This window comes from Emydura macquarii, unplaced genomic scaffold (genome assembly GCF_026122565.2).
Source record: "Emydura macquarii macquarii isolate MOO-44397 ecotype Brisbane River unplaced genomic scaffold, CSIRO-AGI_Emac_v2 contig_1119, whole genome shotgun sequence".
Taxonomy (NCBI): Eukaryota; Metazoa; Chordata; order Testudines; family Chelidae; genus Emydura; species Emydura macquarii.
This window is the reverse complement of record NW_027131256.1, coordinates 3,924,342-3,938,852: the sequence shown is the minus strand read 5'-3', so window position 1 is coordinate 3,938,852 and position 14,511 is coordinate 3,924,342. Positions and strand designations below refer to the sequence as shown.

Genomic DNA, 14,511 nt, shown 5'->3' with positions numbered 1-14,511 from the left:
ACCCACTAAATGCCTTAGCCATAATCATATGGCTATTGCATGGTGTCACTACAGGGCAGAGTTCTGGCTGTTTGGAACCTTATTTGTTCATTTCCATATCTTAACATGTTTGGATTTCTTTTGAAGTGTAGCCTTAACTCAGAACTTCCTGGTTTTGGAATAATTACAACATCCCCATAATGTTTGTTATCTTTACGTTACCAATATGTACTCTCAACATTAATGTAGAATTTCTGTCTGGAAATGTATATTAGAATTCATTATCTCATGAACAGTAGATACATATGAACACATGAAGATGGGGCCTGAGCTCAGCTGCTTTAACAAAAGTGGTTGTGAGGGGAAAACGCCTTGCTATATATTTCCCCATCAATGTACAGATTTCCACACTGCGGAGCCACTACCACACCTGCAGATTACAAACCCTTCCTTCTCTTCCCCCAGGCCAACTACAGTTGATTAATTTTGCATTCCAAAAGTAATTAGTTTCCGGTCCAACCTCACCAGCCATAAAAAAAAAAATTTAAATCACAATCTCCTCAGTACAAGCTCTATTCTGCATTCCCATATGCGAAACTGCTGAACTAGAAACACACTCCCTCCCCGCCCCCGCCTCCTCCCCGCTTTTGTTTTAACAACAGAGTCAGAACTGCATCACCCATTATATATCCATTCCTTCTGGCACATGGAGTAAGAGAATAAGAACACAGGTATTTAAACACAGCTTGGAACTCTGTTAACTGGAGTTGAGAAGCAAAACCTCTACACCAGAGACTGATGTTGTAAGACACAAATTGGAAGAACAGACCTTTTAAGGTCACATCTAGCCCATTCCTTGTCATGCCAGTAGCAAGAATGTTCCATTTTGTACATTTACTCATGCACTGTCCAGTTTAAAACCTGCCAAAAGTGGAAGCACAAACGGATCTGTTAGAATACTTCCTTTATCTCCATGTCAAGCTTCTGATCCGAGCACAGACTATCACATCAAACTAATTTTTAAGAAGCAGTGATGGAGTTCTGGAAACTGTTTACTGCTCTTTGGCAATAAAAGGAACACACCCTTTTGAAAAGTTGTTCCAGCCATTATGGTCTTTCCTACACACAGGCAACATCTGCTACCAATATGCTCACTTTTCGGAGTTCAGATATGTCTTTGTTCTGCAACCTTTTGTTCCACTGCAACCTCCAACTCAGCCAGAAGTGGCTAACGCAACTGTCCAAGGCAAGACTGTCTAATCTGCCTTTCAGAAGAGTACTCCTTTTCAAAGAAAGCAATGAAGAATGTCCAAAAATCAGCCCACCAAGTTCCACACATCCCATCTCACACAAAGATTAAGCTATCAAATACAGCAGTTCTCAGTTCAGTAAGAGCAGATTTGGAGACTAGCAAATCTTACCAGAAAAAAGATGATGGCTCAATTTAGGAGCAGTTGACTCAGTGTTACACTTCTTGGACTATGCTAAGATTTCAGATGCTAGCTGGAGGAGGGAGGTTACATCTATACAGCAGGGACAATACTGAGGCCTGGTCTACACTGACACTGGCGGTCAACTCATTGATTTTGATGTACTCACGTTGCCCTACCATGGCGTCTTCACCGTGATGTGTCAACAGGAGATGTCCTCCAGTCAATGCAGCCTTACTCTTTTTGGGGTGGGGGTGGGATTTATTACGTCGTCCAGAGAGCACTTCCGGGATCAATTGAGTGGGTCTTTACTGTCCGCTCAATCGATCCCGCTGCATCGATCCATGCAACCCCAGCAGTGTAGACATACCCTGAGTCTGCATAAGGCTCAACTCCCTATCTGAAGTGGGGTGCCATTTCTTTTGCTGCTGATTTTAGATACTCTATAGCAGTGGTTCTCAACCTATTTATCATTGTGGGCTGCATATGCAGCTCTGTGTTATGGGGGCTGCATCCACACAATATATATGTTCCCTGTATGCCACTGAGGATGTCACATTGACCACAGCTGTGTGTTGATCGGGCTGCAAGCAGCCCGGGGGTTGAGAACTACCATTCTACAGCCGAGCTCTAGCCTCTTACAGACAAATTCAGGCAAAATGAGTCAATATGGCACCTCCTGATCCAGACAGGAGGGTAACTGCCTCAGCTATAACGGTCTCCCTATGATGTGTGGGAATGTGTGCCTAAATATTGTTAGTGTAACAGGGTAGCTGAAAGCAAAGGTGCACCTCCCAATTCCTGGATGAAGTTGAGGCAAAGAAAGAAAAATAGTCTGACAAAGTTTATCAGTCAGATCAAAGAGGGCTTTTTGTATTTTTGGAGAAAAATCAACTGCAGATCCTCAACAAGCAGGCCCTTATATACAGGGGACTGATAATGGAAACTCTCCATTACGTCTTTAATCTGCTGCCAAAGAGAACTGTCTACATCCCAAGAACAAGACTAGTAGAAAGAAATGAGGAGAGACAGAACTATAAGGTCATCTGGTTCACCACTGTCAAATCAGGCTGGCTTCTCTGCAACAGAGAATGCAGTTCCTGGAAACCCAGCAGACTTTAAAAATGCATACGTTCCATCAGCCATCCATGTGAAACAGCTGAGAATGATGGACAAATACATCCACAGAGAATGAGAAAGAGGCCAGGGATGATCCACTGGAAGGGATTCCAGATCAACCTATTTTAAAGGCTCAGTCCACAACAGGGACTATTAGCCACCTTTCTTCTGGAAATCAAAGGTGGCAATAAGTCTGATTAGCCAAAGAAAAGCATTCTTTAAGTGCACAGATAGTGATAGTCATCAATCGCAAAAGGGAAGAAAACCTTTTTATGTAGAGAGCTGCTGACAGACATTTTTCAAAACTGCCTAAATGATTTAAAAGCCTAAAATCTCATTGAGAGTTAATAGAACTAAGTGCCTACAGCCAGGTTTACTCTCAAAAGTTAAGTCAACCCAGCTACGTTGCTCAGGTTGTGAAAAATCCACACCCCAAGAAATGTAGTTAAACTGACCTAACCACTGGTGTAAACAGTGCCAAGCGCCAGAATTCTTTTGTTGACCTAGCTACCACCTCTCAGGGAGATGGATTAACAACGCCAACAAGAGAACCCCTCCCATCACTGTGGTGAGCGACTACACTGAAGCAATACAGCAGAGCAGCTGCACGGCTGCTATAGCATATCAAGCCATAAGTCTCATTTTCAAGAGTGATTTAGATACTTTTGAAAATTTTACCCACCATCACGTAGATTGTTCTTCACAAATTGCAGTGATCAAAGTTGCTGTAATGAAATTAACACAAACAATGGATGCTGACTGTTCTGAAGAAGTCCTTTTATATTTAGCAGTTTGATATGAGCCAGGCAGGATCTGGAGTGGAGCATGCTTTTTTGGAGAAACATTTGAGACAGCTTACAAGAGAAAGGCAGGCACGCTGAATGCTCAACATGCTTATTTTACCTTCAGGTTGCTTTATTAGGTTATAACATTCAGCTATTCACAAAGACATTTTACAAATGCAGAAAGATATGTGCATAGAGACAGCAACTACTTCCCATTTCATAGGAAATAGGGAACAGCAAGATAGCATATAGTTTTCAGTGCATCCACTGTTGGATGGACTATATCAGCTGTATCATCACAGGTCCCATTCTTATGGCTGGGGCAACTTCAAATTAACATTAACATTTTACAGCAGTTGCAAAGACACAATAAACTCAGACAGTTTGCTGGGATACTCTGGCTGTCAGTTCCTGGAACTGAATCTTCCAAGGTGAAAGCTAGAAGGGTCCTCACCTATGGAACATGTGCACACTGGTGGCAAGTCAGGATTAGAGTGTTGCACTCTTTGCGACAGCATAAAAAATTCAGCTGTTTAATTCAGGCTTTTTAATTACCATTACAATCAGGCATGGGGCTAAATTCTCATTCTGAATCACTTACTGTTGAATCATTTGTTGATTAGAAACGGAATGTGTGGCATCCACGTTCCATGATAATAGATACCTTATGAGTAAAAATATACCAGTGGATCTAAGTTTTCCCCCATCTGAGGTCCACATCATCAGCTTCCTAAAAGCTTGACAGCAAATCTAATTAGCCTAAATACAAACTAGAACACAGCCACAATCACTGTTAAGATAGAAATGGCCTGCAGACTACAGATTCCAACATGCACCTTGACATGGTTACTGTCACTACTGGTAGTCACCTGGGAGATTATTCTAGAAACTGATTTATTCATCTCTGGAAAAATTCTTTAAAATACAGGTAGGAATATGAATATTCTTACTCTGAACGTCCATTATTTGCACCAATGTATTAATTAACATTTTAGTGTATTTCTCAAAACTAGAGAGAAACATGATTGAGCATAAATCCTCTGAAGAGTAATCACAAACTAATAAAAGTATAGTTTCACTTAAAATTCAGACTAGCAAAATAAAAATCACATAAATTAGGCTGCACCAGTTAAGGAGTTAACACAGGTATGGATGAAAATACATGAGAAGATGAAAACAAGCTGACAAATGTATTTGCACACTTTCAGAATTTGTTTTCTACTGACTATTACTCCTATGTGCCAATGGCGTTCAGCCAGCCTAGCCAGTACTCAAAGTACGGATGCAAGTGGCAGCATGGGAATGATTCTGCTAAATATGATATGCTCACAGTTTGCTCAACTAACACCTAATTTGCACGAACTGAAGTGACTGTGGTCATCCTTATCTTTAATGTGAAGACGAGACCCACAGAGACATCAGACCCTAGCCAACATGTTGTGCTCTAACTTGATCACAGGACTCAGAAACACTGTACAATGGGATTTTAATCTCCTTGCTCTGTGCATTCATATTAAAAAAGTGAAAGAAATTAGAGACTGCATTACAGAATTCAGTGGGATTATTCAATTGGAAAGCTGTCCTTATTACACCCTCCAGTAAACATCACCACTGCATTAATTCATTATTTCCCTACAAGACCAATTAACACTGATGTTCAATTCCACAATAAAGAAAAATCTTTAAAATGTGGTAGACGTCAATACAAGCTTCACTGACAATTTTAACCATGGAGCTTCTAATCTCAGTTGCCAAGTGAAACCCTTCATTTGCCCGTGTTGTCAATATATGACCTGCCTCATGCTTAAACAATGTAGTGCAGCTGCTTCAGTTATAGGAAGCATGGAGACCCAAAACAGATGGAAGGTAAAAAAGGATTTTCCATGTTTCCTAGAACAAGCCTAACAGATCAGTTTAAGAAAAATCATGTGCTGGTTTGGCAATTCCGACTACAGCTACTAACTTCTAGATTAAATTTAACACGAAAGATGGCATTTCTCAACTTCCTGTTCTGCACGGAACCACACATGGAAATATGCATGAACCTTGTCACTCTTCTCAATACACTTTTTCCCCTACACATACCCTTCCTTCTCTATTTGAGAGTAAGAGACTGGAAACTTTTCCCAAGATCACCTTCACTGTTGGCACTGATGTTTTTATGGGACATCTCAATTTTTTAATGAAATTAATCTTATACCTAAAACTATTTTAAGTCTAAAAAAAACTAACAAGAAGCCATTAAATAAATATTATATTAGAGAACACAAAGGATTCATCAAATTACAAGTATATATCAAAATATTTTTAAAGGTTGAACCTGACTGGCAAGGCGGGCTACCCCAGAAGACAAATCGCTGAAGACTGTGTCTACGATAGACATTTTAGGAAAATCTTCCACATATTGCATTACCACCAGTGCATCTCCATCACTGGGAGTCCCAGTACAGACACAACATCTATTTTTAACCATTGTCTTCTCCAGTCCTGCTCAGAGCAGAACTAGATGATACTGTGATAACTCCCATAGCCACCTGAGTCCTGCCCACGCTAGCACTTCCTGAGTTACTACCAACAGCGGAGCCATACCGGTAGTAGTGGAATGGTGGCAGATATCCAAGGAAATCCAGCACAGACAAGGCTCAGGACTTGAGCTTGGACCCTTCTTCCTGAGTCAACAATGCTGAGGATGCAACAGTTCAAGCAGCAGAGGGAAGGAACGCCCCCAATGCTCCTTTTGTGTCTTCCAAGAACAACAGAGTTACATGATGCCTTAGCTTCTTGGGTGGCCAGTGGCATTTAGCCTTTAGTTTCCTATATTAAACTACAATCTGAGTGTGTACATTCAATAGGTCTAGCATAACTGCACACCTTGTAGAGTTGACTGTGCTTGGTGCTGTATAAGATAAAGGAAAAACTTCGGTCCCACCCTGGGAAGCTTACAATCTAAATCATTGTTGCTTATTCTTAAAATCTCTTTGTATAAACTTACTATTACTTCCATCTAGTCAGGAGATATTAGGCCTTTGCAAACTGGACATATTTACTACTGATACACATCTTTCATGACCAATTAGTTAGGAGCCAATTAAGAGGAGTATAAAAATATTGTGCTTATTTCACTCAAGTGAACAGCAGGGACGTAGCCAGACGTGATCTTCTGGGCAGGGCCTCTGGCTGACAGGGGTATACTGGCCAAAAAACCCCGAAGTTCCTGCTTCCGGTCATGTGACCGGAAGCAGGAACTTCAGGAAGCCACCAGAGAAGACAGCTCCAGTTGCGTAGGTAATTTAAGCGGAGATTGGGTGGGCCTGCCCCTGGTGAGCAGTCCTGCTGAAATCAGGGGCCTTCCTGAATGAATAAGGAAAACACAGGTAATACAGATGTTAAGTTCAAAGCTGCAATTTATTTTCTCTTAATTGCCTAAAGGAAGTTGAAAAGTTGGGGGCTACAACCTGGGAACATTACTATACTGCATCACTGTTACTCCTTCAATAACAATTGCCTATATTTAAGTGCATCACCACAACCACCCATGATGATCTATAAAGAAAACAAGTTCAGGTAACTGTTACCACTGCTCATGTCTTAAGAGTTTGACCCACAGCAACAAGCACCAAATTCTGATTTTGAAGCCCAGTGAAACTCCAGTAAAGTCCATGGGAATGCACAAGCCGTAAAGCAGCACAGATTTTGGTCTGATATACTACCTTGCATCTTACAATTACGGCATTAGCAGTAGTAATCGTTAACTGGCCTCCTTTGAAAATGCATACTGAAAAAGGGATTGTAATAACTCCCTCCCAAGCCAGACTATCTCCACCATTTACCTAACCTCAATCCATAGAATTTTCTTTTCATTGCCCACACAATAGGATGCATGGCTTCCTATGCCAGCCATTACCACATGTGTAAAAGTTTCAGGAATGACACTCTGGTAGACGCAAGAACAATGCAAAAAGTTTCAAGTCTGGTTTCTCACTGAGAAGAGTTAAAACAAAATGCTTCAAAATGAGTGCAAGGTTCCATATATCTACATCTATCTATATCTCCTTCCACCCCCTTTTCTGTGTGCTTGCCTGACTTTGCCTACTCACTGCCATTCAGGTTTGCTGATGCCATTACTGATAAGAGTCTTGCAGGCCCTGAGGAAGAGAGTGTACGTGAGCTCTGGCAAAGCACTCCAGGAGAGTGATGTCATCATGCTAGCAAAGGAAACCAAGTACAACCATCAACATGCAAATGACTATACACAAAGTGCTGCCCAACACACAACGTTAGCAAACTGGAAAAAACAGAGAATGATTCCTCCTCACCCTTCTTTCCATCTTAGGTGTTACTACTTGTCAGAGGCATAGCTATGGGTGGGTTTGGGTGGGCCATGGCCCCATCCACTTTGAAAGCAGGCCCACCCAATTGGTTGCCCCTGCTGCAGATGTTCCGCTTAACTTGCTACCGTGGCAACTGGAGGGGCAGCTTAATTTCTCCGCCAGTCGCTTCCCTGAACTTCCTGCTTCCAGCCACATGGACGGAAGCAGGAAGTTCAGGAAGCGACTGGCCGAGAATCACTAAGCTTATTTTGCTGCCAACACTCCGCATAAGCTACCTTGGCAACTGGAGCGGCGGGCAGCTTAGTGATTCTTAGCCGGTCGCTTTCCTGAACTTCCAGTCACGTGGCTGGAAGCCGGAAGTGCTTGTTTTTCCACCAGGCCCACCTGAGTCAGCCACAGGCCCTGCCAAAACATAAGTCTTGGCTATGCTCCTGCTACTTGTTACAAATAGGTGCCAAACTTTAAGATGAAAATTTGATTTTCAAGTTAACTATTTCCCTTTAACTTGTACTTTTGCTTATATTTGGTCTTGGAAAACTTTGTATCCGGATAATGCCAACAAGTTTCACAGTGATCCTGTCCCTATATACCATCTCTAGATGCTCCTAATATCCAGCAACACTGGCAAGATGCTGTACTTGGATTCTGAGGGCCATGAGCAGCTTATTCCAGGTGTAGACATATACCACTTGACCACAAAGCAAGTAGTCTGTGCAGTATCAGAAGACCTGAAGAGAGCTCTGTGTAGCTTGAAAGTTTGTCTCTTTCACCAACAGAAGTTGATCAAATAAAAGATATTACCTCATCTACCTTGTCCCTCCAATATCCTGGGACCAACACGGCTGCAACCTGCAAACAATACCTTGAGTGGCACCGCCCTGATTAATCCACTGATCGCTTTCTACCTCCATAGTTAATTTAACTTTTTGTGTTTTCTTATTAATATTGAGATTTTGACAGACTGGTAGACTAAGTAATTAAATTTAGATGTCAACTTTCCTTTAGGGCAGGCCTACACTACCACTTAAGTCGATCTAATTTATGTCACTTAGGGGAGTGAAAAAAAGACTCCCCTTTGAGTGTTGCAAGATATAGCAACCTAAGCGCTGTCCACACCAGCGCTATGTCAGTGGGAGACACTCTCCCGCTGACATAGCTTCCGCCTCTTGTGGGGGTGGAGTTATTATGCGCTCTCCCATTGGCATACAGCATCTTCACCAGATGTTGTGCAGCTGCACTGATGCAGCACTTCTAGTGTAGACCTGCCCTTAGTGCCTAACTCCAACTGAGTCTCAATGCCCTTGTGCTCATTCTGTCTACTGCCTTCTTACTTGGTCTGGGGCCTCTCTTGAGGGAGGCCATTCACACAGCCTAGCCTCTGTAGATACAGCTAGATAGAACAAAGTTTGATGGCATTTGCCTCCCCACTTGCTTATTTATTAATGATCAGGGCATCTCCTCATGCCAAAAAATAATTTTAACAAACAGCTTTTCCCTATTTCCCCTGATTAATTGTTTGCCACTGGAACCCAACCTGGGACCACAAATACTTTGATACAAAAAATGGCATTACACCTTCAAATTAGGAATTCAAACATCTTCTTATGAACTTTGCACACAGCAAAATAATAAGAATGATGGTGATTCAAGTTACAACATTATGTCTATGTACTCCAATGAAAAGCAAGTCACCAAAGAATCTGCTATCAGAAAGAGCAGAAATACAGAAAGATTTTTTAAAGGACAATCTAAGTTTTATATAAACTCACCTTAAATCTTTTGTCCTGAAGAACTTTCTTAATGGCCACAAGCTCTCCTGAATCACAGAGTTTGGCTTGATACACAACACCAAAAGATCCGTTTCCAATCACCTTGGTGTCTGTGTACATAACTTCTTGCGGTCGGTCCGGACCCTGTCCAGGAGTTGCCACCACCGTAGTCACTTTGCTGCCATCTTTGTCTCCTGGAAAAGCAGAGAACATTGAGTTAAGATATGCGTGAGAGAAAGAATATCAGCCAGGTTACCACTGAAGATAGTATAAAACTAAGTAAAGTTATGCTACCTTAACGTGATAGGAAAGGGAAAGGAAACCATGCAAAGAAAAATGTAATATACTGTTTGGGACATATTTAGTGAAATATGTGCGTCAGACAGAGTATCGATTTCTAACGTCTTCCATGCAATACACTTTATTTATATTGCCTAATATATACCAATCCACTTCCCAATGTTTTATTGTAACTACAGCAACCAAATTGCCAGTTTAACCAGCAGAGCAAGAACTCTTTCCTTCAAACATATATGTCTAGCTACAAACAACAACTTTGGAAATGCTTGTCAAAACTCCATAGTTAAGACTGCAATCAGCAATCCATTAAGAGTCTAAAACCTTGTCTATACCAGGGAGTTCAGCCCTCAGCACCTGGACACGTAGTTAACTGCACCGGTGTAACCCCACTAATATAGACAACAAAAGCCACCTCAGCCACAATTTGCACAAATGCTGCTTAATATCATTTGAAACGAGGCTAAGCTGCATTGATACAAATTACAATTTATCGCAACTTGCCCTATGTCTACACTAGCATTTGCACTGATTCACTTATACTGATGGCCATAACTGAGAAATTCCCAATGCAAAGAAAGCCTTATTTGACAAAATGCTCCCTCTCACACACACACACCTAATAGGAACAAGCTAGCCCTATACTTTCTGTAGTCATTTTAGCTTAAGGAAATATTTTTGGGAGTTTCAGAAGTTTAGGATAAGTGTTTAAAGTGATTCATTTTCATTTTCAAATCCGTAAGATGTATTACAATTCTTTGATCCCCTTCTCTCAGAAACCGCACCATTTCTAAAACCCACAAATTTGCACAACATATGCATTAGAAAACTGGTTTTGAAATAGTAAATTTATTTATAGCGTTCATAGTTACTGACTGGATTATTTTCACCAAAGCGGCTGTGTAAAAATTTAGTTTTTTTACGCTCTCCAAATGTTCAGCTCTAAAGCGATTAAATCAAGTGCATAAACATATAACTGTCTCAGTTATGAGCCAGTTTATTTCAAGTCCCAGAAAACCTTGAAGTGGTGAATAGGCTTAGCTTCCTGTGTTCTGGGAAACTCCTAAACTCTCCAGGGTCCCTGAGCTACCTAGTTATCCCCTTCAGCTCTTGCAACCCCAAAGTTCCTAACTCTGCAGGATCCCCTAACTCCCCTTCCCTTACTTTGTAAGGTAGTGAGAGCTAAGAGGGAGGGGCAACCTCATAGCTCAAAGACCCAAGCAGTAAGAATGACTATTAAAATATGAGTTTGAAAAGTCCATTCACCTGTGGCAGTAACAATCTTTTCCAGGCAAGGACCACCAATGTCTGCAGAATCTAGCTGTCCTTTTTCACTGCTACTACTGAGAATCCTGTGAGCAGCAGCAAAACATACAGAACCAGGTCAATGTCACTGTCTTGGGAATTAATGTTCTTTCTCCCTTTCAGCAGTTGAAAGGGGCAGGGACACGCGTAAGGTTTCGAAATGATCAGCTCACCTACTAGCCAGAGGCCAGAAGAGATACAACCACAAAGCAAAGTCTTCAGACAGCACTCTGGTATGAATTCCTATTTTCTCCTTTTCCCAACAGCTGAGGAGAGTTGGAGAGCACCTTGGTTTCTCACTGAGGCATCACCCCTGGACAGTGGAATCACTGATTTAGTTTAACTTTCCAACTATTAGCTATCTGGTAACAATATGAAGGCTGGCTGGATGGGTTAAAAAGTTTCTTTTAAAAAGAGAACCTACTTAATTAAAGATACATAGAAGACAGTCCCCTATCCTGAGGAGCCTATAAGAAGGAGGGGAAGAAGTAGAAGAGGAAAAATTACAATAAAAGAGTTAGAACGCATATGGAAAAAAATATAGATAAAAGGATGCAGAAAAGAGAAAGCAGACAATGCAGAAAAAGGGCTTATCTACATAGGGGTTTAAATCAGATTGCTTTGATATGCCTTATTTAATATTCAATACACAAGCTGCACTGATAGCGTGCACATGGGATGGCTGTGCTTTCTTCCAGTTGCCACCCGAATTGCATGGCAGCAGCTTGCCACGTACAAAGTGCATGGCATCCTCTGAGGACAGCCCACGGTCCTCTGCTTTAACGTTGAGCAGTCTGCATTTTGAGATTTTTCACTGAGCATTGTGGGATGCATAGCAGAAGCCAGGAGGGTTCCAATTTTTTAAAAATCCCATGTTTCCACTGTCTCCATCCCATATGTCTTTTCTATGTGGGCCAGGGCCATTTTTTAATTGCTGTCAGCAATATGGACCCAACAATGCTCCACACCACTATGCCAGCAACTGCAACCTTTTGTGAGATATGTGCTGAACGAGCCCCGGACTTGCAGTGGCAGGGTACCAGTGTGGTGCCCCATGTTCATGGAGAAGTGAGTTGCCAGTACCACCTGGAAGCTGAACACTCCTGAACACTACTAGGCTGCGGCCAACCAATTTGTTTGAGACCATTTTCATGTAGGCGTGTGATGCCATGGATAAGGTACTGCTGCACCAGTTTATAAAAGCTTGGTAATGCACAGGAGATTATTGATGGCTTTGCACACATCGGATTCCCAAGTTGTACTGGGGCACCTGATAGAATCTATGAGCATATTTCTCTGCCGCCCCCCCCCCCCCGCCCCCTCCCACACTCCCCTTCCCTCTCGCCAATTAGGGCTCAGAATTTATAAACTGAAAGGGATATTTCTCCATGGTGCTCAAAGGACTGGTTTCTAAACATAAATGCAGGATACCCTAGAAGGGTCCATGATGCTAGGATCTTTCAGAAAATTCAGGTCTATTTACTTGGGTGGATAAAAGACAGTTTGCCCCCAGGATCACTATGTACATGAAAGGTGTGGAGATTGCTTTGGTTATCCTAGGAGACCTGGCTTATTCCTCTGCTTCCATGGTTAATGAAGCCATTCACAGGCTGCTTGGTCAGGAGGAAGGAACTGTTTAACTATCACCTCAGTAGTTGCAGAATGGCAGTGGAGTGTGCATTTGGCCATCTGAAGAAAAGATGGCGCTGTTTGTGGAATTGGTTGGAAACTATAGGGGAAAAAAAATGTGCCTAAGATTATAGCTGCATATTGTAAATGTGAGAGTAAGGAAGAAAACCTGCATGAGGGTGGGATGCTGAGGTGCAAAGACCTGCTCAGTGGTCTGAGCAGCCAGCAAGGCATACAATAGAAAACTGAAAAAACAGTGAAGGCAATACCGTCAGGGATGCCTACCGCTCTTAGTTTGAGTCTCAGGCCTGAAAACGTGCAGCTGGACATCCAGCCGTTAACCAGTAGAGGATGAGGGGAACAGAGGGGCTGAATTGTTAGTAGTTTCATTTAGAGAATCATAGAAATATAGGGCTGGAAGGCACCTTGAGAAGTCATCACGCTCAGCTCCCTATACTGTGGAATGACAAAGTAAAGCTAGACTGTGCAGGACAGGTGTTTGTTCATCCCATTTTTTAAAAATCTCCAATGACAGGGACTCCATAACTTCCCTTGGAAACTTTTTCCAGAGCTTAACTACCCTTACAGTTGCCAAGTTTTTCCTAATATTACTAAATCTCTCTTGCTGCAGATTAAGCCCATTACTTCTTGTCCTATCTTCAACACACCTGGAGAACAACTGATCACCATCCTCTTTATAACAGCTCTTAACATATTTGAAGGCTGTTATCAAGTCCCTGCTCAGTCATTTTTCCACAAGACTAAACATGCCCAGTTTTTTTTAAATCTTTCCTCACAGGTCAGGTTTTTTAAATAGCAAGTACCCCCTAACTTCTGAAAATTTTAATAAGTACCCAACACTCAATTTTCCACTCTGAGAAATACAATCTTTTTCCCCTTTACCGCTGGATGACTATTTCTCGTAAAGCAGGAGACTTCCAAGTTCTGCAATGCGGTGTCGCTGTGGCAGATCACAAAACCCTCTGCTGTTTCTCTCCTCCTTCCTCCATATAGGAGCAAAGATCAAGGCCAGCAAATCACTATGGCCTGATGGTGGGGTCACATGGTGTTCTCCTCACACAGGTGGGAACTTGTGAGGTATGAGCAGGCACTAGCAACCCACCAGAGTGGATAGCAGCGCTCCCCATGGCCATCCTTAGGGGGGTGCGGACCTGGGGCAAATCACACTGTGCGGGCCCCTCTTAACATTTTTATACTGGTAAAATCTGGGGCTGTCATAGTTGTCAATTTCACGGCTCAACTAGAGCCGTGAAATTGACAAGAAAGCCTGCAGGTAGAGCCCAGCTCCAGGACTGGGCAAGCCACTGGGCTCTCTGCCTGGCTCTCTGGGCACCGGGCTTTGAGCCGGGGAGGGGAGCTGCCACCTGGGCAAGTTGCAGTTGTCTGCTGTCTGGCTGCCAGCCCGGGAGGTGGGCGCCTGCCACCTGCTCTGAGCTGGGGTGGAGGAGGCTTCCGCGCAGACTGAGACCTGGGGATGTGGGCAGGCAGCAGGCAGCTGCTGCCCGTCTTCAAACTGAGGCACAGGAGGCTGCCTCTTGGCTCAGAGCCGGAGCGTGGGTGGCAGCCACCCAGCTGTGAACCCAGCTCGCAAGGCGCAGGAGGCTGCCACTGGGCTCCTACCTGGGAGCTGGGACCGGGCAGGACGTGGGTGGCTGCCACCTGGCTTCCCAAAAAGTCGGCAGCTGCCGCTCAGCTTCCCAGGACTGGGACGGCTGCTGTCTATCTCCCAGCTAGGAGGTGGGACTGGGCAGGAGGCCAGCGGCTGTCCCTTGCCTCCCCTAGAAGCCGGCAGCTGCCGCCTACCTCCCAGCTGGGACTCGGCGGGAAACAGGCGGCTGCAACCTGG

The 14,511-nt window shown here is 43.2% G+C and overlaps 1 protein-coding gene across 2 annotated transcripts in view; it reads right to left on the bottom strand.

The window, feature by feature from the left end:
• Positions 1-14,511, bottom strand: part of GSK3B (glycogen synthase kinase 3 beta) — a 211,824-nt gene that overhangs the window by 133,854 nt on the left and 63,459 nt on the right. For both annotated transcript variants that reach the window (XM_067546004.1, XM_067546005.1), the window contains exon 2: positions 9,414-9,607. In XM_067546004.1, the coding sequence (XP_067402105.1) occupies positions 9,414-9,607 (194 nt within the window). The remainder of the gene's footprint in view (positions 1-9,413; positions 9,608-14,511) is intronic.